Raw genomic sequence first — 23931 nt, forward strand, 5'->3', positions numbered from 1 at the left:
GCTTCGGCGGCAGCGAGCAGCTCCGCGGCCGCCGCTCCGGGAGCCGCTCGGCATCCCCCGCGAGAGCGAGGCGGGTTTGCGCTCGGGGCACCCTGAGACGGGTGAGATCGCAGCACTGCAGAAGGGAGGGCGTCGCCGCGGCGAGGGCGGGAGCCGTCCCGTCCCGCTGGCAGGCCGTCACGAGCCGGCGGCTGCGGCGTGGGGAAGGCCTGGGACGAGGAAACGGGGGCTGCCGCCTTGCTGCGTTGCAGCCGCTATTTACTCCCGGGTTTACGCTTGGTCGGGGTGGGGGGTGAGAAGCCTGCGCCACCTCCGTGTTTAGATGTCACCTGTAAGCATATCGCCTGCCTCTCCGAGAGTCTGATAATTCCCTGTCAAGGCAGAGGTTCAAGATGAAGGTATACTAAAAATATATTAGCGTGTATTATAGCTGTATTAATGTTCAGTTATGTGCAGGGCATGTTAAAAGCATGCAGAACAGCTATAGCTGTAGCAATTACATAAAATCCAGGAATCAAGGTTTAGTATATCTTTCTTTTAGAAAATGTCTTTTTTCCGTTAAAAAAAAAAAAAAAAGTCCTCAATAAAAATGAGGAAAAAGTGATTTATCCTAAGGGCTAACCATGTATGATAGTCGAAAGACAGATTTGTGGATTTAGCCAGCATTTTGCTGTCATTTGGGAATGCTGTTTGCAGCAGAGACTCTTGGGAACTTGGGAGCACTTGTCTCCCGTTAATTTATTTTATTTTATTTTTTTTTGCTAACTTAATATTCCTTTTGTAACACTGGAAGTGTTCCTTTTCTCTATCTTTTCTAAATGAAACCTTTCCAGGCATAAATTGTCTCATACAGCGTGTTTCTGTAGAACATAGCACCAAACGTTTATGACCAGGTTGGAGGCCTGTTGTTATTTCCACGGTATAAATGAAATTAAACTTGAAGGGAACAACCTCACCTTCAAAGTTATATTTCCAGCTAAAATTCTTTACTGGCTTTGGTTACAACAGACATCTAAGGTTCCTATAAAAAACAGAGAGAGAGAGATTGAGAGAGAGATTAAAGGAAATGCTATTGTCTCTCTTCACAGCCTGTGTGTTTTCTTTCTATTTTTTATTGTACTTTGATCCTTTTTTGTAGAGAAGCTGGATGTTTGCAAATCCAGGTGGTGTCGGTTGAAGACAAATGTTCAGAGCATCTGAAAATCAACTATTTATCAGAGTCAGCAGCAATCCCCCCTTAGCCCCCTGGGCCAGTTACACCACTCCCTTGCTTTTGCTTGGGTCTTTCCTGTAGTAACGGAGCAGAGAACACTATTACTACAAAAGGAAGGAGTTCATAGACAGATGTCATTTCTTGAAAGTAATTTTCATTTATTTTTAAAAATTGTTGGCTGCATCTTTTTGAAGATTACTTATTGCCTCACCTCACCAGTCCTCACCTAAATACTGTTCCCCAAGTGTGGAGCTGCTGAGCCAAGGATTCCTGCTAACAGAGCTGCAACAAACAGAAGGGCTTCTGATTTCAGCTGGCTTTGGATTGTATTACCAGTGGCTAAAATATTGCAGTTCTTACAGTGCTAAACTGTTTGTGGTTTGGTATCCGAGCTGGTTAAAGTTTTCCAAACGGTTTCCAGGTTATTTCTATTCTGCAGGGCAGAGAACTCATTTTCTATTTATGGCAAAATTATGTAAAAAGTAATTTGCCRTCAGAAACTGATTTACAATACGAGATAATGCTGTATTATGAAGGGGCTCAGGGTAGGCAGAGAAGTAAGTCTGATGCTTAAATAAGCTAYAGTCCAATGAGAGAGTTTTAGATAAAGCAGGTAGCTCCTACCTCTGCCCAGGACCAATAGTAGGTCCAGCTTTGGTTGCAGCTTCTTTTTCCTGTCAAAACTCTTAATGACTGARTTGGCTTTGGTTATGCTTAGCCGCTCCCCAGAGCTCATAAAGGTGGTGACTGCAAAAGCATGGATGCAGGAATGGAGGAGAAGACCTGATAGTTGCATGTTCTTTCCTTGGTCTGTGYGCCACAAGCAATGTGCACCGGGTCATTTCAGAGCTGCTGTCTRCTCGTGGCAGATCCAGGAGAGGAGGATCTGAGCTGGAAGCGTCATAACTAAAATTAGGTACTGAGACTTTACAAAAGCTATATTTAACAGAGTATCGACTTAATTCTGGCTCTTAGCYTTGTCTTGTACATGCACAAATACCAAAAACATGCAGAAGGCAAAGCAAACACTGACATGGTTTTTCTTTTGCATGTAACGCAGAATTGCCAAGCAGATATCACAGCATCAATAAATCACATTGTAAGAGCTTCACATGAAGAGCTGCAAGCGCGTAGTCTGAGTAGGTAACTCCTTTGATTCCTCACATATAGGTGTTTTTGACAACCATGGATAATAGCCAACATCTCACGGCTGAGGTAGCTATTACATCAGGATTTGATATTCCTCCCTCTTGCAGACGTAATTCACACTGAGACAAATATCGCCTGCAAAGCAAACTTGTATTCCCAAAGAYTGTCATCCCCTGCTGTACCATATTAATGGACCAGTATAACTAAAAATAATTACAAATGCAAATTTGGTGAAAAGGAGTTGAATAGGGAAACTTCTCGGCTGCACTAGAGAAGTTGTGGTTTAGCACTGAGATAGGTCTGATTGCTTGAGCATGTGGGTGCTATGGTAACTCAGTTTCACCATTTGGAAGCGCTTAAGCTCTAAACCACAGCATGCTGCACCCTCTTCCTCTTGAGTGGGGCTCTGTAGCAGAAAAACAGAAGTAAACAGCATGAGAGAAACCACAGAGGAGCACAGGCAAAGTTAGCTGCAGTTGTACAAGTGGGTTACTGTAGTTGAAGGAATCCTATGAAGGCTGAGGATGTCATTTAAAGTGCAGTCCAACTGGTAGAAATGCCTTTCTTCTGCCTGATAAATACAGGAGATTCCTGAATACGCATTTTAAGATTGTTAGAACTGTATACAGGGAAAAACATATTTTAAATTGCTGCCTTTAGTCCACCTATTACTCCAAGTTTATGGTTTTGAGACGGTCTAGATATCATTAGTAACGAATGTTGTTTCCATAGAACTAATGTTTATCGAGGATTTTTTTTCTGTATGTATTTTTATTCTTTGCTACAAAAACTAAACACTTATATTTTTAACTAGAATCAGAGCCTTCTTTTTTCTGAAATGGTCACAAACATTTCATTTAATTTCAGATTAGTTGAGCAAAATCTTATTTCAACATTTTTGTTATGCTTTTCTTCTTCTTTCCTCAAGACAGGCTTCATATGGTAGCRTATGGTAGTTAGTCTTGGTATTAATTTAGATCAGTCGATGAATGTTGAAAACAAATACTGATGTTTTTACCTCCCTTCTCTCCTGAACCTGCAACATGATGTTTCTCCTTGGATGTGCCAGCTATAATTTCTTTTTAATTCCAACCCTTTCTTCTGACTCTTGCCCTGGCACTTGATTTCTGGACATTTTGAATTCCTCACCACCTCCAGCACTGTAGCTGTGATTTAGCACTTCTAGCTGATCCTGAAAGAGAGAGAGAGATGGTCACAGCTCCTGTCCTGGAAGCTGGACAGCAAAGAAAAGGGGTCATAGATGTTAGCAACACAGAATAAWCATTAATTTTGAAAGTCAATTTTAATTAAAAATTATTACAAAATTCTATTGTATTTAGTAGTAACATAGGCCTGCACTTATTCCTAAAATGTAGTTTGCAGGAAAACTATGCCTTCCATAATGCAGTTCAGGTGTGAGCAGGAGTAGGTGTCTTGGGAACTATGTAGCCTTTGGATCTTCAGATACATCTTTTACTTGTATGTATCTTTTACTACTTAAACCGAAAATAGGGAGCAGAAAAGAATGGCAGATTCAGGCCCTTTAGCTTTGATTGTAGTGTGTTAATGAGCCACTTTGTGGGGAGGACAACAATTTAGTAATGAGCTGCCATAAAGGGAAGCATTTTGACAAATTCAAACAGAAATTACTTTAATTTTTATTTTGGAAAGTTAGAATGAATTGCTTACCTCCTGATGCCAAAATGAAATATTTGGTATTTCTTAATCAAAATATTTTAGAATTTCTCCTAGAATGAAATTTTAAATTTCAACTTTTTCTCATAAATTTCTGGTGTAAACAAATGTTGCAGTGATAGAATTTCCTGTGCGACAGAAATTCTAATATTTATTTGGTTCTAATTCTCAGCTGATATAAATTTGTAGCATTCCTATGATTACTGTAGAGCTATGAAGATTTTTAAGGTTATGAATTATTTTGAATTGCTTTAATGGTTATACTTTTAAAGAACAAATAACTTAAAAATTATATAGTGGCAAGTTGAGTTTTTCCTTTCCTGTTCAATAACATTGATAACATAGCCCAAATCTTAAAAAGTCTTTCATATGCTGAATAAACAATGCAGAAATATTTACAGAAAATGGAGCAATCTATCAAAATATACTTGCACTGTTCCTTAAAGTAGTTCACTTGTATGAGTCTTCCAAAGCTTTATGTTTTTTTAGCACCATCTGAAATGTCTCAGTTACCCGAGAAGTTTCTACACATTAAACGAGTAATATTTTTTTGATCCCGAGCACGCAAAATTTCACATATTTTTTTCTGTGAACTTTATATGGCCTCTTTTAAACAATTTTCAGAAAAACAACTTTTTTTCCCCAAAAGCATTAATGATAAAGTGTAATTCTGCAGTCTGGTTATGAAAGCACTTCAGCACACATGATCCTACCTATAAAATTTGAGGGCCCCTCTGTGGTATAGAGTTACTCAGATGTTTAAGTGTTTGCAAGCCTATTCATAGGTCTGCCCAGACTTATTTGTAAAGTAGCAATGGATCCCTTTATTTTGTGTTTGCAGCAAAAAGAGGCAGTAACATCTCTGGCCCTGATGCTCATTTACTTTAAGATCCCTTTACCCTGTTCTGGCAGCACAAGGGAGCCTTAAAGTAGGTGTGAATTACATCCTATCCCACTTGAAGTTTAAAAATAAATCAAAGAAGGGCGGCTGGCAGCATTTTGTAATGCTCCTTGCCTTACTCACCCTTCACCTCCCACCAGGAACTGCTCTTTTTTTGAGTTGCAATTTAGTATTGGCTTGCAGTGGAGCTGACTAATGTCTGCGCTGTTTGCTAGAAGACCCCCTCAAAGAGCTTTACTCCATGTGAGCAAGCAGACCACATCCTGTTGCTTTCTGTGCAGATGTGAAGAGCTTTGACCCTGCTCAGCTGTGCTGTTCGGCTGTAAAAAGAGGGAGGACAGAATTTGGACTTACCCTTGCTGCTTAATGTGAAGTTCAGCTCAGTGGGGGATGCTGTCTTCTGTCCAACACGCCAAAAGGTGGAGAGGTCCAGGGGAAAGGGCAGCAGGTTTGCAGCTCTGCAGAGTCACTAAGCGTTTTTCCTGGTAGAAAAAGCCAGCTGCCAGTACTTTTGCAGAGGCCAGGCTGAGAGGAAGGATTACTTCCTCTGTCCTCTCCCCAGGTTTTGCAAAGACACATGGAGTACAGCTGGATGAGAAAAGCCAATTGCTATGGTACCACAGCAGAAAGAAAAGCCAAATGCACTATTAGCAGAGAGGGACCTTTGCGTCCTCATTTGCCTGTGCTGTGTGCATCAAGAGTTGCAACGCTGCTTCCTTGCAGCACTCCTGGGTTCAGAGAGGACAGCCTGGATGCAAGCATAGTCCTCTGCCCACAGCAGCAATAACTATAAAGCAGGGTCCATTTTACCCACTGTGCAAATTAAGCAGCAGAATGGAGTCAGGGCATATTCACTGTCATCTTAATAATGTATTTTTGCTTGTAAACATGATGATGTTTTCAGCCTCTTATTGCAGATTCTCCAGTCTCTCTGTCTTATCGATTGGAGTTTCCTCTAATAATACACTAGCGCAGGAAGTGCATGCTCATGCTTCCTTCTGCTCGAGGAGATCAAACCTTGGACTTACTTGAAACATAGCACTTTTAAAAAATATCCTAGGTCTCAGTTGTTCTCTATTACTGTTACTTGGTCCTGCTTTTTGGAAAGATTTTTTCTTTGTTCTACGTTTTCTTCTTTCTGCCTTTCCTGAGCAGACAGCAAGTGTACTGTTCCTACAAGTGTGTGAGGACTGCCCACCGTAGAGGGTGCAGAGCCATGACTACAGGGCAGTATAGCTGCTCCTCTACGTCTGAGTGTGACTGACACAGTCTGCTGTTCTTGGGATTTGAAACACTTGGCTTTTTTCAGCCTGGGTCTTCCACYTACTCTTCTTGTTTAGCAGTTAAAGTTTTCTTCCAAGTGTAGTAGTCCCATATTTCACTCTTAGGATCTGCATGTCTTGGAGCTTTCCCAGAAAGGATGGTCAGCTCATCTGTTTTGGGTGTGTTGCTTTGAGAGCTTGCCGTCCCATCTAAAACCCTTTTTTCAAGCAGCAGCTGCACTCTGTCTGCCAACTGGTAGCCAGACGCTAAAGGGAACTAAAGCAATTAGCCAAGCTTCCCATCTGTTGGCTGGATGTGCTGCAAGTGTCTTTTTGCAGGGTACCAGAATAAGGCCAGAACTGCCTAAACATTCATTATAAATCATAAACATAAATCTTTCAGGCAAGTCAGCAGGAGCTAGCCACTGGCCAAGTCAAGGGAAGGGGAAAGGAAGCTTATGTATGCCTTTGGTAGTAGGAACTTTTTTATATACTTTAATTCTTCCACTTGAATTATCTGAGCCAGTCCTATTTACTTTATCTTAAAATGGTTTATGGCTGGCTACAGTTTAAGATTTGAGCAAGAGTTTGGGATAATTCCTGTTTAAACCCAGACCAGCTTGCTTAGTTTGGTAATCATCAGGCTGTCGTAGCTCGCAGAATGTTGTTTCGGGTTGGACGTTTTTGCTGAACTTTGAAGATATTCTTAGATTTCAGCCTTCAAGTTTCCAGCCATATGTTTTAGAATATAGGCATGATCAGAGAGTTGTGACTTTGAGGTTAACTTTGTAATTACTCAGATATATTTGATACTAGTGGGGCATTTTGGGAAAAGTAAATTAATTGTAACTACGTGCCTCATGATATTGGAGTAACACAGTCTGATACGCAGGCTGGAGGAGGTGGTAACTTGCTTCAGTTTATCTAGTATTTCTCAATAATGGGAAATATCTGCTTCGCTGTCTTTTTTTTTTTTTTTTTTTTTTTAGTGTTCTGGTGCCACCTACTGAATCCTTATTAACTGCATTGTATCCTATTGCTATAATAAATTCTATAATAAAGTCGAATCATGTAAGAAAGGGAGACATACAAAATACTTAGAATGATACAAAACTGCCACAAAAGTCTCTTTAAAATGCCAGGGCTTCTCTGGAGGAAATAAATGGAAATCTAGGACTGTACCATTTATTCCCCCCTGAACCGTTTTAAAGTTTGGGGGAAATATCCGCTCTGAGCAGAAGGGCTGGGCTAAGCTGATCTCCCRAGGTCCCTCCCAACCACAATGCTTCTCTGATTGTGTGCAAGATTTATCACCTGTCATCATAAGCAAACAATAAATCTCACGCTATATTTAAACCAGTATCATTATTTCTAACATTACAAGGAAGAGGATGGGAGAATGATTTGTATGAGGATCTTAAGGAAATCAGTGAGACAGATGATTACAACACTGTGATTTCTTCCTTATTTTGCTTATATTACTTCATTTCTCTTGAAGGAGGCGATCCTGAAGTATATATTTTTGTCTCCATCATGTTTGCATTAGATCAGTAAATAGCTAGAAAATGATTTCTGAATGTTTCACTAACCTTTGAACGGAGTTTTACTTAAGATTTTTTCTGAAACATCTTCTATTCTATTCTTGGAAACATTTCAGTTAAAGTTAATCTGTATTGAGGCTCATATAAAGTTATTTTTCAGCTTGAGGCTAAGGTATGCTTAATGTGCTGAACCAAAATAAAATTTGGGAAGAAGGGGGAATAATTGATGAGATTTAGGTAAGCCAGTTGATGAAAGAGGAATAATAAATGTAACATAGAGTGACCAACTGTCATCTTTCAAATGCTGAATTTAAAAAGTATGAAGATACACTGAGAGTGAATTGTTTATGAAAATTCATGTTAGCTCCTACAAGGTGCTCAGGCTTCATTTAATGTTTTAATTGGATTATACAATTGCTATTAACAAAAGTTTCAGTCCTTACCTGAGATTTCAGATGCTGAAGATACCTGGATAGTTCAAAAAATCACCTATATGTTTGATTCTCATCTATAATTGATCTTTTGGGCTAGCAATTTTCATCTGCTGACCTGTAGCCCTGAAAAGTGTGTATGATCCAATGTTTCACTGGAGATGTATGTAGATGAATGAATGAAGACACCAGAGAACAGCTAATCGAGGCTTATAAGCCTCCACTGCTCACAATCTGTTGTCAATCTGCTACATTTCTTATAGATCATATTCTTAAAATGAATAGTAATTTCATTTTGACTGTTTCATATGGTTTAAGAAAAACTACTGGCCAGCCCATATCATGGCTGTCTGGACCCCAAAAATGAAGTGGCTAGCTCTGTGCTGGTATTTTTAGCTGAGCTTCCTTTCACTTGCATTGCTGCTTTTTCTTTAAGATATCAGACTACTGGCTTTCTTCAAATTGGAATTAGTAGAAAGAAATCTTGGATAATGTATTGGCCACAAAGAATTTTACTGTTCACTGAAATCAGTATTTCACCTTTTGTTTATGTCAGTCTTTACATCATGGAGCATAGACACTTCATGATAGTTCTGAGCATGACAGAGCTGCTCAGTGTCCAGAGGGTAGGTCGTTTAAACCTTGGTTTAAACATTGGTTATGGGATTTTTATGGCTGTTGTGGAGATTTTTTTGTCTGGGGGGACAGAATCTGTGGTTGCTACTGAGCAGTCAACACTTGTGTTGTTGCTTGTCAGGCTGATAAGGAGAAAATCTTTGGAGTCTTGGGAGATCTGCTGATGTAGAGCTTCTGTGTCAGAGATGAGACACAAGGTTTTGACCCTGGCTTGCCGACAGGGCAGCCAAAGGTGTATCGCTTATAAGTGCTGTAGTTCTTCATTTCAGTCTGGAGATTTGTTTTAAAGGTTGAAGGGGTCTCTCTTCAAAAGAGTAGAGTTACAGCATTTAAGAAGTACCATGTAGGGAAGTTGAAGTAAAAGAGAAATAATAAACAGAGAAGTACTAGCTGAAAACACACACACACACACACACACACACACACACACACACACACACACACACAAATCCAGGAAAGAAATATAGTGGAAAAATGGAGTAGTCGAAAGAGGGGAAGAAAGGAAAAGCCAAGTTGGTGGATGAAAGTTTGTGGACAGTTACAGCAAGGAACATGTGAACAAATGGACGTTGGCTCTTGATCGCAAGCGTGGTGTGCTGTGTTAGAGAGGTGTCTTGAGGAGGCGAGCGCGCTTTCATGATGGCTTTCAGGATTCTTATTTCAAAGCAGAAGCTTCTAGTGCCCCAAATGGGTAAAACACGTAGTGACAAGAACAGTCTTCAGTTTTGATGGTAAGACAGTAATGTGCACAATGTTATAGCACTAGTGGCTTTTACTCAGCACTGCCTGAAGTGCCCTTATTCCCCTGGTCCCAGCCACTGCCATTTATTTTTATCTTCCTTTCTTACAATAAAAATTTTGCATTATTTGGTCTAGGTTTCAAATCAGAGTGCTAAAAGTGAGGTTTACTTTTATAGGTGCAAAAAGACCATAGCTCCCAGCTGAAATCATTCCAGCTTAACCTGGAATTAGAGATACTTGGAGGAATTCTTAAGTATCGACAGAATGGTCCAGAAAATCGCAGATGTTTCTGGCATTTAGAAATGAATATTAGGTGAAAGTAAAGGGCTTTCAGAAACACTGACTTTTGTATCCCTTCTTCTTGTACAGTGAGGATTGTAAACAGGTAGGATTTTTCTTGACGGTGGAATCGGTGTTGGTGACTCTTAGCAATAAAGACATTCTTCATTCAGCAGAGAGTCAGTCTGCGTGAGTTTATATTGCTTGTACTTGTGTGTTGTATGTTAACAGGAAAGATTTTGAAGTTATTAGTTGATGCTATTGCAAAATACACTGATGAGCATGAAAACAACAATTACATACCTCCTATCAAATCTGACCTGATAACATGGTTCAGAGAAAGCCATGACAACAGCTGACCTTTTTTGACCGGAGATGAGCTTCTTACCTTGGTGCATTGTTAACCTGACGGTCTCTTTTCCCCACTGTGTAGCTGGAGATCACAATCTGACAACTGCCACCTCTCCTCCCACTGTGTCACCTCCACCTGCACGCTCCACTTCACTCTCACCTACAGGCACCACCAAAGGTAAAGGTGAAACCATGGTTGCAGCAGCACTGCTCTCCTCCTGCATCAGCTGAGCGGGTATCTGCTGCTGTCATACAGTGATTAACTCAGTYACTGTTAAAGCTATTGCTTTAATATTTATATATTTATTGCTTTATGTTGTCTGAGGCCAATCGTATTACGGTAAAATTTGTCAATGGGATGATGACATACTTATTTTTTTAATTTTAATTAAATCAAAGCTGGAAATTTGAAGCCCCTTTTGAAAGGAAAACAGTTAGAATTCAAGCTGAGGATGGTGGTGTTATAAGTGCATGTTTTCCTCATGAACACTCCTCTTCCCTGAGTTCCCAGGTCAGGGTTAACATGGAGCTGTCCCGGTGGCACTCTGTTGTGGTCCATGCAGGGCTCCTGAGGCACCACGGCACTGCCAGATGGTCTGTGGGAAGCGGGTCCTTCCTGGATCAACAAGATGCAGCAAACACTGCAACTGGGCATGCTGTTTGCAAGCTGCACGCTAATTCCCTCCCTTCAGCTGGTGCTTTCAGACAGCTGAGGGCAGCATGTCTTGTTCAAGGATGATCAAGCCTCACAGCCACATAGGCATCCCAGACAAATTGGTGGGGATTTGGTACCCAGTGGCTTTGCAGAGGTGGTGCCAAGCCCTGCTCTTGTGGAGAATCCAAGCAGAGGTGTTGCGCAGGCTGTGCAGGTCCTGGAGAGCCGTGTAGACTCTCTCCCCTGGCCCTGCTGCACCTTCTGCTTGCACTGAGCTGCTCACCAGCATGCACTCTTCGCCTGACGGTCTCTTTTCCCCACTGTGTAGCCGGAGATCACAATCTGACAACTGCCACCTCTCCTCCCACTGTGTCACCTCCACCTGCACGCTCCACTTCACTCTCACCTGCAGGCACCACCAAAGGTAAAGGTGAAACCATGGTTGCAGCAGCACTGCTCTCCTCCTGCATCAGCTGAGCKGGTATCTGCTGCAGCCGTCAGGAAGYTTTCTCCACATCGCGGACTCCATGCTCTAGGAAGAGTGATCTTTTACATGGACTGATGTTGTCCACATTTCATATGCTTGATATTTGGGGGGTTTGGTTGTCACTACATGTCATTAAATATCACGTTAGAAAGTGTAATTCCGKGTGGAACAAGGATCTGATGGGAGAAGAAAATGTGTTTTTTTTTAATAGTTGGAGTATAATGGTTTATAATTCCTTTACAGTTTTATTTACACTTTCTCTCTCTCTCTCTTTTTAAGGGGATCAGCCAGCATCAACTACAAACGGTAAGAAACTTCTGATTTGCGTTACAGAACTGCATTGATGTTTTTTCCGGTAGTTTCTACCTGTTTTGTGTTTTATGGTTAAGGAAAGACTTGGTGCTCAGAGTTACCTTGCAGAGTGTGTACTGCGTTTCCATTTGCCTGGTGAAATAGAAAACACTTGCTCACGAAGCAATAATATGATCGAAAAGTGAATCTCTTTTTCGGAGCATGAATTTGAGTACATCTTAAAATATCAATGAAATCAGTGAAAAGGTTGATGAAAGAGGTGCAGTCAGCGTCACCAAGGGCTACGCTTAGCTGGCACTTGTTGGACCTCCTGAGAAATTTATAGAGCAGCAACCAAATGGAGAGTTTTGGTCAGGTTTGGYCCTTACCTTGCCTTCGTCTGCGGAGCGGCGTGAGGTGGTCAGGCGGCGAGCGGGAAACACGGATTTGCCGAGAAGACGTGACCCGGAGGAGGCTTCGTCACCGACGACACCCGCAGTTCTTAACGCCCTTTCGTCTCCGAGGGGACGCCGCGGGCACTGAGCAAGCAGAGCCGGGGGGGCCGCCGGCGGCTGGGCGCCGTGAGCTGGGCAGCGGGCTCTCGCGGGGCAGGCGCGGAGCACGCTCTGCTCTGCTCTCCTCCCGCAAGCAYGCTGCAAAATGCTGTAGTTTTCCTAGTTCACGTTCATTAAGGACATTTTTATGTCGACTCCCTCATGGATTCTGCCTAAGTAATGTCACAGGAAAACCTGTCCCAGTGTATTAAAAAATTCATTAGTAGGTGTTATATTCCTAAAAGTTTTCTCATTTTCTGTTTTAATGGATACATTAGCATAATCTTGCTTTCAGCACTCTTATACATAAATCCTGGAAGGGAAAAAGGGGGAGGAGGGACGGTGGTGTGAGACGTTTCTGCGGACGTAGCCATAGGAAACAATGAATTTTACTCTTCACTGCTGATGTGTTGTTTATTTCCTTGCAGATGATTACACTCCAACATCCTTGCACAGCACCACCTCCCACCCAACCAGCACGCCAGCAAACACTGGGATCATCCCCAATCACACCATAGGTGACAAACTTGCACACAGTTATAGCAATTATGATACTGCAAGCACAGAAAATATGATACTACAAGCACAGAAAATATTTTAGAATGAGAGCATTAAAGTTTCAGTTTTTATTTTTTTTTCTTTGCAAACTTCAGGCATACAAATCAGGCATACAACTGCATTGAATGTAAGGGTTTTTTCAGAACCTTATTAATAGTGTATGAATAATATAAAAGACACGAGATTTGCTATGTGTCAAGCAAGTGAAAAACAGAAGTTATTTCCTAAGCAGTGGCACAGTAGGAGAGCAGATCTGTCAAATGACTCCTTTGAGTAGTTATAAAAGTTTGCCCAAGCAGCAAAAATAATGATTAAAAAAAAGTAGGATGAGAGCCACAGCTCCAYGTGCTTGTCCCTGCGTCCGGAGACCGCTTGCGTGTTGTTTTGCTCCGCGTTCGCCGTTCCTCGGTGTCTGGCGTTGCAAGCACTTGTGCCCGTGCACGTTGCGCTTGGGCTCCGAAGAACGGTGCAGGTGGGCGTGCTGGGACTCGGACGCTGTCGTAASAGCCCTTCAGCCTCCCGGCGGCTCCTCTTGGAGAGCACGAGCGGCTTTCCCGGCGGCTCCCGGAGGCGCCGCTGGCCTGGCCCCGCTCTGCGCCCGGGGCTCGCTTCCAGGACGGAAAGCAGATTGCAATCCCTTTTGGTACACTTGGACCTGCGTGTATTTTCAGTAGCTGTTTGCAGGATGAAGTTCTTTGCTCAATCTGCAGTACAGGTTTCCTGAATACTGGTTCTTAATTTCCTGTCAGATATTTTAGTGCAAAAATAGTTGTAGAATGATCTGTATTGTTGGATAAATCTAATTCCAGGGGTTAGAGCAGCAGAGCATGAAGTAGGTCAGATTTGTTTATTTAGTGACAAGGGAAACTCTTCAGTTAGCCCCTCCACAGTGTGTGTATGGTGGGACACGGGATGGCCTATCACACCTCTCTGAAAATGCGTGGGTTTGGAGTATCCGTGTGCACTTTTGTATGCAGAAGCATTCAGGAAATGTCAGAAATAGCCAATGTGATATGTAGTCAGTAACGTCATCAAAAAATGATGAAATGCAATGCACGTGATCTCGAGAATATCTGACTGGAAGTCAGGGTTACCGTTAGGTGGTATTTTCTTCCATGTTTTCAAATGGGAATGGAGTGCTAGGTACAATTATTTGTATCAAAGGACTGAAAATGAGTTTTGGACAGTATCAGTCATCCTTCTCTCATGCTGTGTGAAAAAAAATACYGGGGATGCTAATTTTTTTCTCTTTTCTAACAGAAACTACCACAGTGGCAGCTAAAGAACCTTGTGGTAAGAACCAAACCCCTTATTTTTCTCAGTCCTGCTAGCACTCTGTGCTAGCCCTGAATCAGTAAACTCAAATTGGTAAACTCAACTAGAGGAAACCGATCAGTAAACCAAATTACTTAGTGCCTCAGATTATTTTATAAAACTGTCTTCTAATTCAAGAAGAGTTATTAAAGTTGTTAACATTTCTGGTCTTCTCATCTTCATTACAGCTCTGCTAAATTGCCCTGTACTAGGCTGTTGATCTCAGTGGYGCCTCAGGACTGCAGATGAGATCTGCTTTTATTCAACTAGGCCCTCTCTAATTTCTTCCCCGATGCTACAAACTGTAAATGCAAAGACTAAAAGAATATTTTTCCTAAGGAAATATTCAATTTTGACTAATTTTTCTTTTCAAATAAATGATGATTCTYGAAAAAAAAGAAAGAAAAAAAAGCAGCCAAATCTGCTGTATTTTCTGATTCTTAAAACCCAAACRGTGTTGGAGGTGCTGTAAAACACCGTTCTTAAAAACTCTCCCAAAAGCATTGTTTACTTTTGCTCCCTTTTTTTCTTTTTTTAGTTCCTACTGATCCTGTAATAAAAGATGAGACAGATGAGAATAACTATGTTGAAGTCACGCTGAACAAACTCAAACCAAGTGAAAAATATACTGTTTTGGGGGCTGATAATCATACATTAATAAATCACAGCAGCTACAGCATAAAGCTTCAGAGATGCCAGATATATACAGTAACAAGTGAAAGGTGTCTAACAAAGAAACTTATTATCCCACCTGGTAAGTATAGAAGGACTTTTTTTTTTTTTGTTACACTGATTTTATTATGTTAAATTTTGTTTTACCTTGTCAGTAATCTGTTATGATTCCAGTCTTGCTGCAGTTTGACAGGTTACAGATATTATTTGATGCTGGAGATCCCTTTACTGCAGCAAAACTACAGTTCTCCTAAGATCCAAATTGTGTTTGCAAATTCTTAATGTTTTCTGTTAGTTAAATGGATTGTGGCTGTTAGGCAATTAAGTCCGAAGTTAGTTGGGATGAAGACAGAGGAAAGGAGAAGGTTCTTGTAACTTACTCTTCCATCGTCATGTCCAGAGCAGAACTCAGCAGTTGTTGACCTGCTTTACTGCTTTTCCTAGTTTAGTACTGTCTTTTTAGAGAATCAGGCAGAAAGTTTTCATTTTTTTGTTTTGCCAGATATTTTGCATTTGGAAGCTGTGTTTTTTAAAATATTGTAGGGTGTTAAAAAAGAAAAAGAAAGAAAGTGATTTTCTCGTTGTAAAGGAAAAAAGAGAACTTCAGCTAAATCGGCCTTGCACTTGCCTTTAGTGAAAGAGATTTTCACTAAAGAGATTGTCTTAGTCGGGTTAGAAGTTTCATTTATGATTTGAATAGCACCGTTGTCTTTATCTCGTGCATGTATTTTTTACTTTCAGTTTCTTGTTAAATTCTTTGTGACGACTGTGTATTCGTATTACAGAACAAATGAACAAATGCAAAAGATAAAAATGACACTTAAAAAAATCAATATAGCTAATGTCACAGTGACAAATAATATTGATCCTTTTTAGACAGCAGCAAGTATTATTTCAATATTTCGGATATAAAAGACACATCTGCAGAGTTTTGCTGGAGCGACTCATCTGGCTGTCCCGTGCACTACTCTTTTTCCTGTGAACCTGGTAAGATGCTTCTAGGATATTTTAAAAATTGAAGGTTGGTTGGTTTGTTTGTTTTTTAGCAGTTTTCATATTTTCTTTTGATGAGGGGCTGTCAGATTTAAATGATTATACAAGTCTGAGACAAGAACTGTTCAACATTTCCAGGGTCCCTAGATTCAGGGCAAAAATTGCTATGTGCTACAGAAGATCTGGGTAAAGTTTAAGCCCACAAAGCTCTTTCTCTGGGTTCACCAGCTTCACATATTCACCTAGCAAGATAAAAGGAATAAATTCTGAATGCCAACTATTGAAAGATTTTCAGGTTATATAGTGTTGGTCCAGCTGCCTGCTGAGTGGACAGTATTGTTAGGCTAATGCTGGTGTTTTTGAAAATCCCGGTTAAAATGGTACCATGTGCTTTTGGAGTGGACAGAAATATTGATAAAACYTTTCCTTTTTTTGTGTGTATGTATAGACTTTCTGACACACCAGTTAAATGACTCACGTCCTACTTGTGGAAGTCTGGAAAATTTGTCGCCCAACCATAACTACACATGCAGGCGTATAGCACTATTTTCTAATAAGACTTTCTTATATGAAAACTTCACCATAAAAACAGATTTTAGTCGTAAGTATGATGTATAYCTTTTTCTCGTATGCCACATTTCTGCAAAGACTCATTATGAATCCCTCCGCCTGTGTTTTCTGGGGGGTGACGATGCATTTGGAAGACCTTTTCTCAGCAAGCTTTGGGTTGTCCTCCAGCTCCTGCTGTCCTTTCTCCTTTCCTGATGGCTCTTCCTTGACCATGGTCACAGCTTTCCTTTCCCTCCCCAGTGCCAGTCTTAGGCTCCCAGTCTGTCGCCGCCTTCTTCCCCACTCTGTGCTGAGACCGAAGGTCGGTGGGAATGCAGCAGGGTTGGGCTCCTGCTCCCGCACCCAGAGCCCCCGGCTGGGCCTGGAGCAGGCTGATTTAGTCTGCAGGCAGGGACATGCGCAGGAACCACGCGGGGATCAGTCACTCTCCTTCTGGGGAAATGGTGCACAGGCTGATGTGCAGTAGGAGCTGAGATAGTTTTGCTGAGTAGCAAGTAACTATAAGATTTTAGCTGCAAAAAAATGTCGACTCTGTGAGACTTTTTTTTTTTTTTTTTTTTTAATGTGACCAAATTTAAGCAGGTTTCAGTAACAACAAAAAATGTGCAGACGTGGTCAAACAAATGTTAAATTCCTGCTTATGAAGGCAGATGTGATAGCTAGATGCAAAGAATAGCTCAAGATAGAGTGATACATTTTTCCTTAGCCTTGTCCTAGGACGTAGTTTGGGTACTTTTGCTGAATTAAAAAGAAAATCAGCCGATATTAAGTGGCCTACCAAAAAAAAAAATTAAGCCAGATATTACATTTAAAGTTTGTTAAAATTACAAGGAAATCAAAACAATATAACTAGAAATGTTGGACTATTTTAGTAATACATGATATTGCTGTATTCATGTATATTTTACATTGGCTAAATTTATGAAATCACTGCACTTTGATACTGTATCTTGTTTTATATTTATGTATAATTTCTTTGAATGTAGACAATATGCAAAATACTACATGTTGTTGATATTTTGCATTAGTGGGCATTGAAATTTTAATTTAATCAAAGGGCATTTTCACTCAAACATTTTTTTCTTCAACAGCTCCAAAAAAACCAGAAAATCTTCAAGTCTATAGTTATGCCAGAAATGTATCAGTTACCTGGAACATATCTGCTAGCGCAGCAAATGGTAGTGTCAATATAGCTGGCTATATTGTGTGCTGCAATACCAGTGACAGCTGTGGTAAGTATATGCCCCTTTGGTATAGACTAATTCATCATGTATTTTAATATTGAGTAAATAATGTAAATATTACAATATACAAACTATGCAGTAAAAACAGTTTCTGAAAGCCCAAGCCCTGAAGGTAGCATATACCCTGTTTAGATAGGTGGATTAGGTGACTGTCTTCTGCAGAACAAGCTATCTCCTAGCAGGGAGGTTGTTTTAGGCTGCCTTTCATTTAGATGAGTATGTCTGTATGTGTTGTACTGGTTTCATCTTTTCCAGTTGTGAGCTTTTCTTCAAAATAAGGACTGGAAAATTATGCTTTGAAAGCTAAGAGCCTGATGCATGATTCCGGCAAATATGTGGGTTTAGGATAGTCCTCACTGCAGCCTGTTAATTCATTCCTCCTTTCACATGTTCTGTAAGCCTGGACTGCCCCGGGCAGTCATGCTCCTCTACTCCTCACATCACGTAAGCTCTCTGGCTCTCCATACCTTGGTCCTGACCATTACACAAATAGGCTGCAGCTTGCTTGCCGGTTCCTGTGACAGCATAAATGTGGTTTGCCTGGAGACCTGGGCAGTGTACCTGGTTGTGGGGAGGTCACAGCTGGAGGAAACATAGAGAAGGCCATTGCTCCCCAGTTTCTCAGGCCTCCAAAACCCCAGCTGCCCCCTTTTAAAGTTGCAAAGGTAGTAGCTTCGCTCTTTTGTTTCCTGTGCAATTCCTTTCTGTCCGGCTTGCGGTCATTGAAAGCAGGCTGCATCTCTCCCATCATACCAGGACAGACTCACCCTTCCATAGCTAGCAGCATGCAGGGTGGCTTGTGGCATTTGACTACTAACCCATTTCCARACTGACACAGAAGAAAATATTAGCCTGTCTTTACACACGTACCTTATGTTAGTTTCTAATTACACCCTTTCCTAATGATATACCAGCAAGAAAGTAAAGCCTAAACACCACAAAACCCCAACCCTCTGCCTGTTTGACTGGGGAATATATTCCTTCTTCTTCCTAAGTGTTCACTTAACATTCCTGAGTGAGACAAACCAACCAAGCATCCTCAATAGAGAGTAATTAAAATACAAATACTCACAACACTGGGTTCAGACAGTTCTGGTGAAATGTAAAAGTTCCTGTACTCCTGACATAAATCTTTATATTTTCATTTTTTCTAGAAACGAAAGAGTCCAGCGTGACTGCATTTACCTGTGAGAGATTACATCCTTATGCTGAAGGTTTTGTATCAGTCACTGCCTTTACAAAGAGCAGAAATGGTCCTAAAGAAATTAAAGGAGATAAGGCAGAAAAAAAATTTAAGACAGATTCAGCAAGTAAGTCCTGTGTTCACTAACTTTTACTAACAAGCTAATGACCTAATACAGGAAATATATGCTTCCTTATTTTAATTCATTGTATTCTTATATTTTATTACTATTTATTTAAACAGTGAACTGATTAACATTAAAATAATGTTTCTAACAATTTTAGCATTAGTGTTTCATTTTGAACTATTTTGTCTTATTCTGTTTTTAATTATGTATTTGATATTAGCATTCTTTTTTTCTATATTTGATCTTTAAAAAAACTTCCCCAATTCATTCTCAATTCCTGATAAGATTTTTGAAAATATTTACATTTTATCTTAAAGAGAACCTTCAGATTACAGAAAATGGAGAGTTTGACAAAAGGGAGCGTGAGAAATATTCGTTTTCTGTGGCATGAATGACACACAGCCATGTAGAATACATCTTCTATTGCATAGTTGCTTTGTTGCTAAACTCAGGATACCCAGGCTACATCAGTGTTGCTGTCTGTATCCATGGTTTGATTAATTTGTATGTACACATATACAGTCAGTTTCTGAGACTCCAGTCAGAGAAGGTTACAGCTCTCAAATACGTGCCAACTCTTGCATTATCAGAAAGAGTCTTGTTTATTGATTCATTGTCACACACATTCTAATGATAAYACTATTAGAAGAGCTGAAATAAACTCAAATGTTGCAGAATAATGCAAAATTATGTGAATAAAGCCTTATTAAGACATTAGTCCTTCCTTTTTGTTTTTTTCTTTTAATTCTCAGAGATATAGCCTTTTACTGTTTTCATTCTTCCTTTGAGAAAATAAAAATTGTTTATCTCATTTCTTCCWGTACGTATTTAGGCACTTGTTCCACCATCTCCAGATTCAGCTAATACAAGGATTCAATTATAGGGAAACGATAATGAGTTATATCTGTTGAGATTCTGGATTAAAATTTTCTTTAAATGCATTGGATGAGCAAAAATTATTTTGAGGGACAAAAAATATTCCTTTTGTGCTAATGCTGCTGTAATACTTCAAGGTGATGATTTTTTGCTGTTGTTAAGAACAATTAAAAACCTCATTGTTTAGAGCTCCTGAAAAATACACAGAAATGGATATATAAGAATACAACTGGTCTCTTAAAACCACTTGGGTAGAGCTTTGGGAAGTACAGGATCCTGAAAGAGACTTCTGGCAGCATTCTTGTGGATTTAAATCTTCTCTTCCTTTGGAACGTACGGAGCTGCTGTATCCAATTTTACTGATTATCTGTGAGAACATTGGAATCTCCCTGTTACCGTGGGTCATTGAGCTAATAAATTTTAGCTTATAATTGAAAGAATATATAGCTCAGAATTATCACCTGAAGCTACTCAGGAGAAAAAGATGGCAGGTTAAATGATGTTATCCGTTTGATCTGCTTAAGTCCTGTGCCTATAGCTCTCCCTAAACAGACTTAACTGTATCCAGAAGGGGAAAACATTTGGGGTTTTCAGACAACCCTAGTTTGAGCATGTTTGTGATTTTTCTCTCTCTGATAGTCTAATTTGAGCAAATTCATATTACTTGTCTTCTATAAGATATCATCGCAGATTGTTCTCACTTGGCTTTTCTCTAGTGCAAGAAAAAAACCCATTAACCAAGGTGGAGAGTGCTACTACTCCTGGTGTGAATGTCTCCCACACAGCCTTACAATTTAAATACCTCAGTTCCCTTATTATTTGAGAAATAATGAGTTGTTTGCCTTTGTCAATCAATATTTATTAAATGTTCTGTAGCTGTTACAGCAGCAGCTAACATGGTCAAGCARATACCTCAAGACTCTCTGTGATCTCCTGAATAAGGGAATGGTATTAGGAGAGCATTTGCCATTTGATGTAGGAAAAACTGCATTTTGTAAAATAGTCTTTCTCCAGACAAACTGACACAAGGAATGCTCTCCTTCTCCTTTCCTATCTTTAAAATTAGTTAAAAGTTCTGGTTTTATGCTAGTTGCATGACATTGTGACACTTGAAGTAAAAGGATATGAAAGCAAAGGATACTTTTCAAAATGTTCTCCTTGTTCTCCTGGTAGGGAATTTCATTTACAGCCATTTTGAAACTCGAATATATGTCGCTTGCATAGAAAATTTTGTCTGTTCCTGTATTTCGTATGTTGTCCCACGTTCTTCAAATGAGAAAGTTGAGATAGTTGCTACTGTATTTATCTTTGCAACTTAACCATTGCTAAAGCTCTGGTACTCCCAGCCATTTCAATTCCAGTTTACAGCTATTCCAGTTGAGATAAGCCTACAATTAACTTGAAATTGATTTGATTCATCTTGTTAAATTAGAATTGAAGTTTTATGAAATCTCTTAAGAAAAAGGATGAAAAATAGACATGAATGCATGCAATTGTTGAAATATTTGTCTTGAAAAGATTAAAATAAAACTATTAACCATTCTTCTGTGAACAGAACCACAGCAAGTGACTGACCTTCGCGTAACATTGACAGCTGATAATGCAGTCCAAATTAAGTGCAGAAATCAAGAAGTGTATGGTGAAAAAAAAATATTTGTATTGATTTGGGATAATGAACAAAAAAATAATTCCAAGGAGTGTTTTTTTGTGGAAGAAAATCTCTCTTATTTGACAAACTATTCTTTCAAGGTGTGTATGCTTATTAAGTTAAATAGATAAAATATTGCTGTATTCTCATTGTTTGAGTGTATTATATTTGTTTTTAGAATAAAGGCAAATGTGGTAACAGAAGAGGTAATCCATGGATCTCAGTTGTAAAGTAGCTTCTTACTTGGGGGCTGATGAGTGTAAACTAGTTCAGATTCCATGTGCCATGTCCTTACATGAACCTTTCACAAGCCAGTCCTTGTTCCCATATAAAATGTATCATATTTTGAGCTCCTTGTTTACATATTTTCCATCCTGAATGCCTCCTGCTATTTTCCCTTTGTTTGGGCACGTAATCCTTTTGACTTTTGTTGTTTGCAAATCCAGTGCCTTGTGTCATCCCCTTGGGATGGCCAATTATTTTGAATATTTTTGTATCCTGATAGTTCCTCTCAAAAATGACAGGAAAGTAACTAGTGGGAATTGACTCCATTTAGGACTTCAGGAACCATATTCACTCATTTTCCACAATCTTTTTGCTGTTTCCTCTGTCCTTCTGAGGAAATGCAGTATCACAGAGCTTTAGGCGTTCTTTTGTTCTAAGGCTTTTGACACTTTTTTTTCCTACAGATTCTTCTCAGAAGGCTACATATTTGGAAACCTAGATCAAGCTCCAGAAAGAGCAAAAAATGCTTATGTTGTCCCTATGGCACAGACCTATTTTTATAACTTTTCTCACACCTCTTTGCCTCAGAGAAGAAATTGCCCTCTGGGTGGCTCCAAGGCTGGCTTGTGTTGCCAACTTATTTTGCCCAGTTCTTAGTGGAGAAACCAGAGGAAGTCCCACTGCCTTTACTGGTGTCCAGGACAGTTTTTGATTTGATGAGGTTTTGACCCCAACCACAGCAATCAGTTTCTAGCTTTCACTGTTCGAGAAGCTTCTTGCTTTCTTTCACTGCCATCTCTGCTACTGCTGCAGACATTGCCACTTTCTCACCACTCAGCAGATGGCTTTCTTTCTAGCTGCAGAATTCAGAAACCATCAGCATCCAGAAGACACCATCCTCTTAGAGCAGTGAGGGGTAGCTGAGGCTGAATTCTCTGAGTTATTAGGAAAAATGTCACCTGAGGAATTGGATAGGTGCWGTAAGAACTTGTAGGCTGAAGTCAGTGACAGCACTGGAAACTTTTGTCCTTCCCTATCAGATGATTTGCTGCAGGACAATACTACCTTTTAAATCAGTACTATCCAATACTGCTAGTACTCTCTACTGCTCAGAACTAAATAATTAAGTCAAAATTAATTCTAGGATTATTTTTTCTTTGATAGAAAGATGTAACATATTTTAGGCACAAACTTCAAGCTATCTATTAGACATACTAGGATTTTCTGTTAAAGAAATTAAAAAGAATGGGTTAATGGAAAATATATTATAAAATATAAACTAATCAAAATAAAGTTAGTATTTTAATGCCAATTAAAGTATCTTAAGAGTTAATGTTGGAATAAAGCAGCTTATTTCACAATTTTATTTTGAGTTTATAATTTAACTTTATGTACCTAACTTCCAGTATAGGAACTTGTATTAAAAATACCCGATTCAATTAAATATTTGTATATTTACTGGTTAAGCAAATAAAATAATTATTTTCTACTAATATCACATTTTTTTCAGATTTGAGATGATAATGTGTCTCCTATTTCACTAACGTTTTTATGTAGTCATCTACGTGTTTTTTAATCTACGTATTTTTAGGATTTAGATTTCTTAGGAGGAAACCTGGGCTGTGCTGTAAGTGGCTATACAAAGACCGATAGCATTTCCCGCTATTAGTCAGGTTAATTCACTGAAAATAGATAGATTTATTTTGAATACCCAACCTTTTTTTTTTTATTATTATTTTATGCAGACATTTTTACCTGTTGTATCTTAACATCTCTATTGTTCTTACCTGCTGCATACAGATCCTTGTGCATAATGGAAAATTTGAAGGAGAAACTATACGTAGCCATGTAAAAACCAGATGTAAGTAAACATACAGCTTTTTTACTTTTAGACTTTTCTCAGCATCCATAATATAGTATAGAATAATAGTGTAAGTTTCAAACTCTGTTGTAGTTGTTCCTAATTAAAATCTCTCTGTATTTATAGCTAATAGCTAATCTGCATTTAAAAACATAGTATCCTTGATTAGGATTAATGTAACAGACCATGTTCGCAAGTCACTTTGGCTTCTTCAGAAAACATTCTAATGTGACTAGAAATTCATTCCGCTAACTTTAAGTGATTCATTTTAGACTTTTTCTCCTGTGTTCAGATCCTGCGTTCCAGGAGCTGAACATCTGTGACTTCGCAAAGGGTCTCAGCTCCTGGGGAGCTTGTGTCCAGTAACAAACAGTATGAGAAGGTCAGAGTATTGTAGACGTGGATAGAGTAAGCTGTGACACTGCAGAAGGCTTACTTTTGGCAGACAGAACTTTAGTTAACTACCTGAAGAAA

At 39.6% G+C, this 23931-nt stretch overlaps 1 protein-coding gene and 1 long non-coding RNA gene across 2 annotated transcripts in view; one reads left to right on the forward strand and one right to left on the reverse strand.

The window, feature by feature from the left end:
• The window catches only part of PTPRC (protein tyrosine phosphatase receptor type C), a 61826-nt gene that overhangs the window by 22914 nt on the left and 14981 nt on the right, over window positions 1–23931 (forward strand). The window contains exons 3-11 of the mRNA XM_085299030.1: window positions 11621–11647; window positions 14005–14037; window positions 14597–14812; window positions 15607–15717; window positions 16172–16324; window positions 17385–17525; window positions 18692–18847; window positions 21279–21472; window positions 23397–23457. Of these exons, the coding sequence (XP_085155156.1) occupies window positions 11621–11647; window positions 14005–14037; window positions 14597–14812; window positions 15607–15717; window positions 16172–16324; window positions 17385–17525; window positions 18692–18847; window positions 21279–21472; window positions 23397–23457 (1092 nt within the window). The remainder of the gene's footprint in view (window positions 1–11620; window positions 11648–14004; window positions 14038–14596; window positions 14813–15606; window positions 15718–16171; window positions 16325–17384; window positions 17526–18691; window positions 18848–21278; window positions 21473–23396; window positions 23458–23931) is intronic.
• Window positions 2134–5395, reverse strand: LOC146599176 (uncharacterized). The gene is made up of 3 exons (XR_014895083.1): window positions 5313–5395; window positions 3381–3554; window positions 2134–2768 (listed from the first exon to the last, which is right to left on the reverse strand). It is a non-coding gene; the product is annotated as an uncharacterized LOC146599176 (long non-coding RNA).

This window comes from Rhea americana, unplaced genomic scaffold (assembly GCF_003343005.1).
Source record: "Rhea americana isolate MKP2758 unplaced genomic scaffold, rheAme1 scaffold_144, whole genome shotgun sequence".
Classification (NCBI taxonomy): Eukaryota; Metazoa; Chordata; class Aves; order Rheiformes; family Rheidae; genus Rhea; species Rhea americana.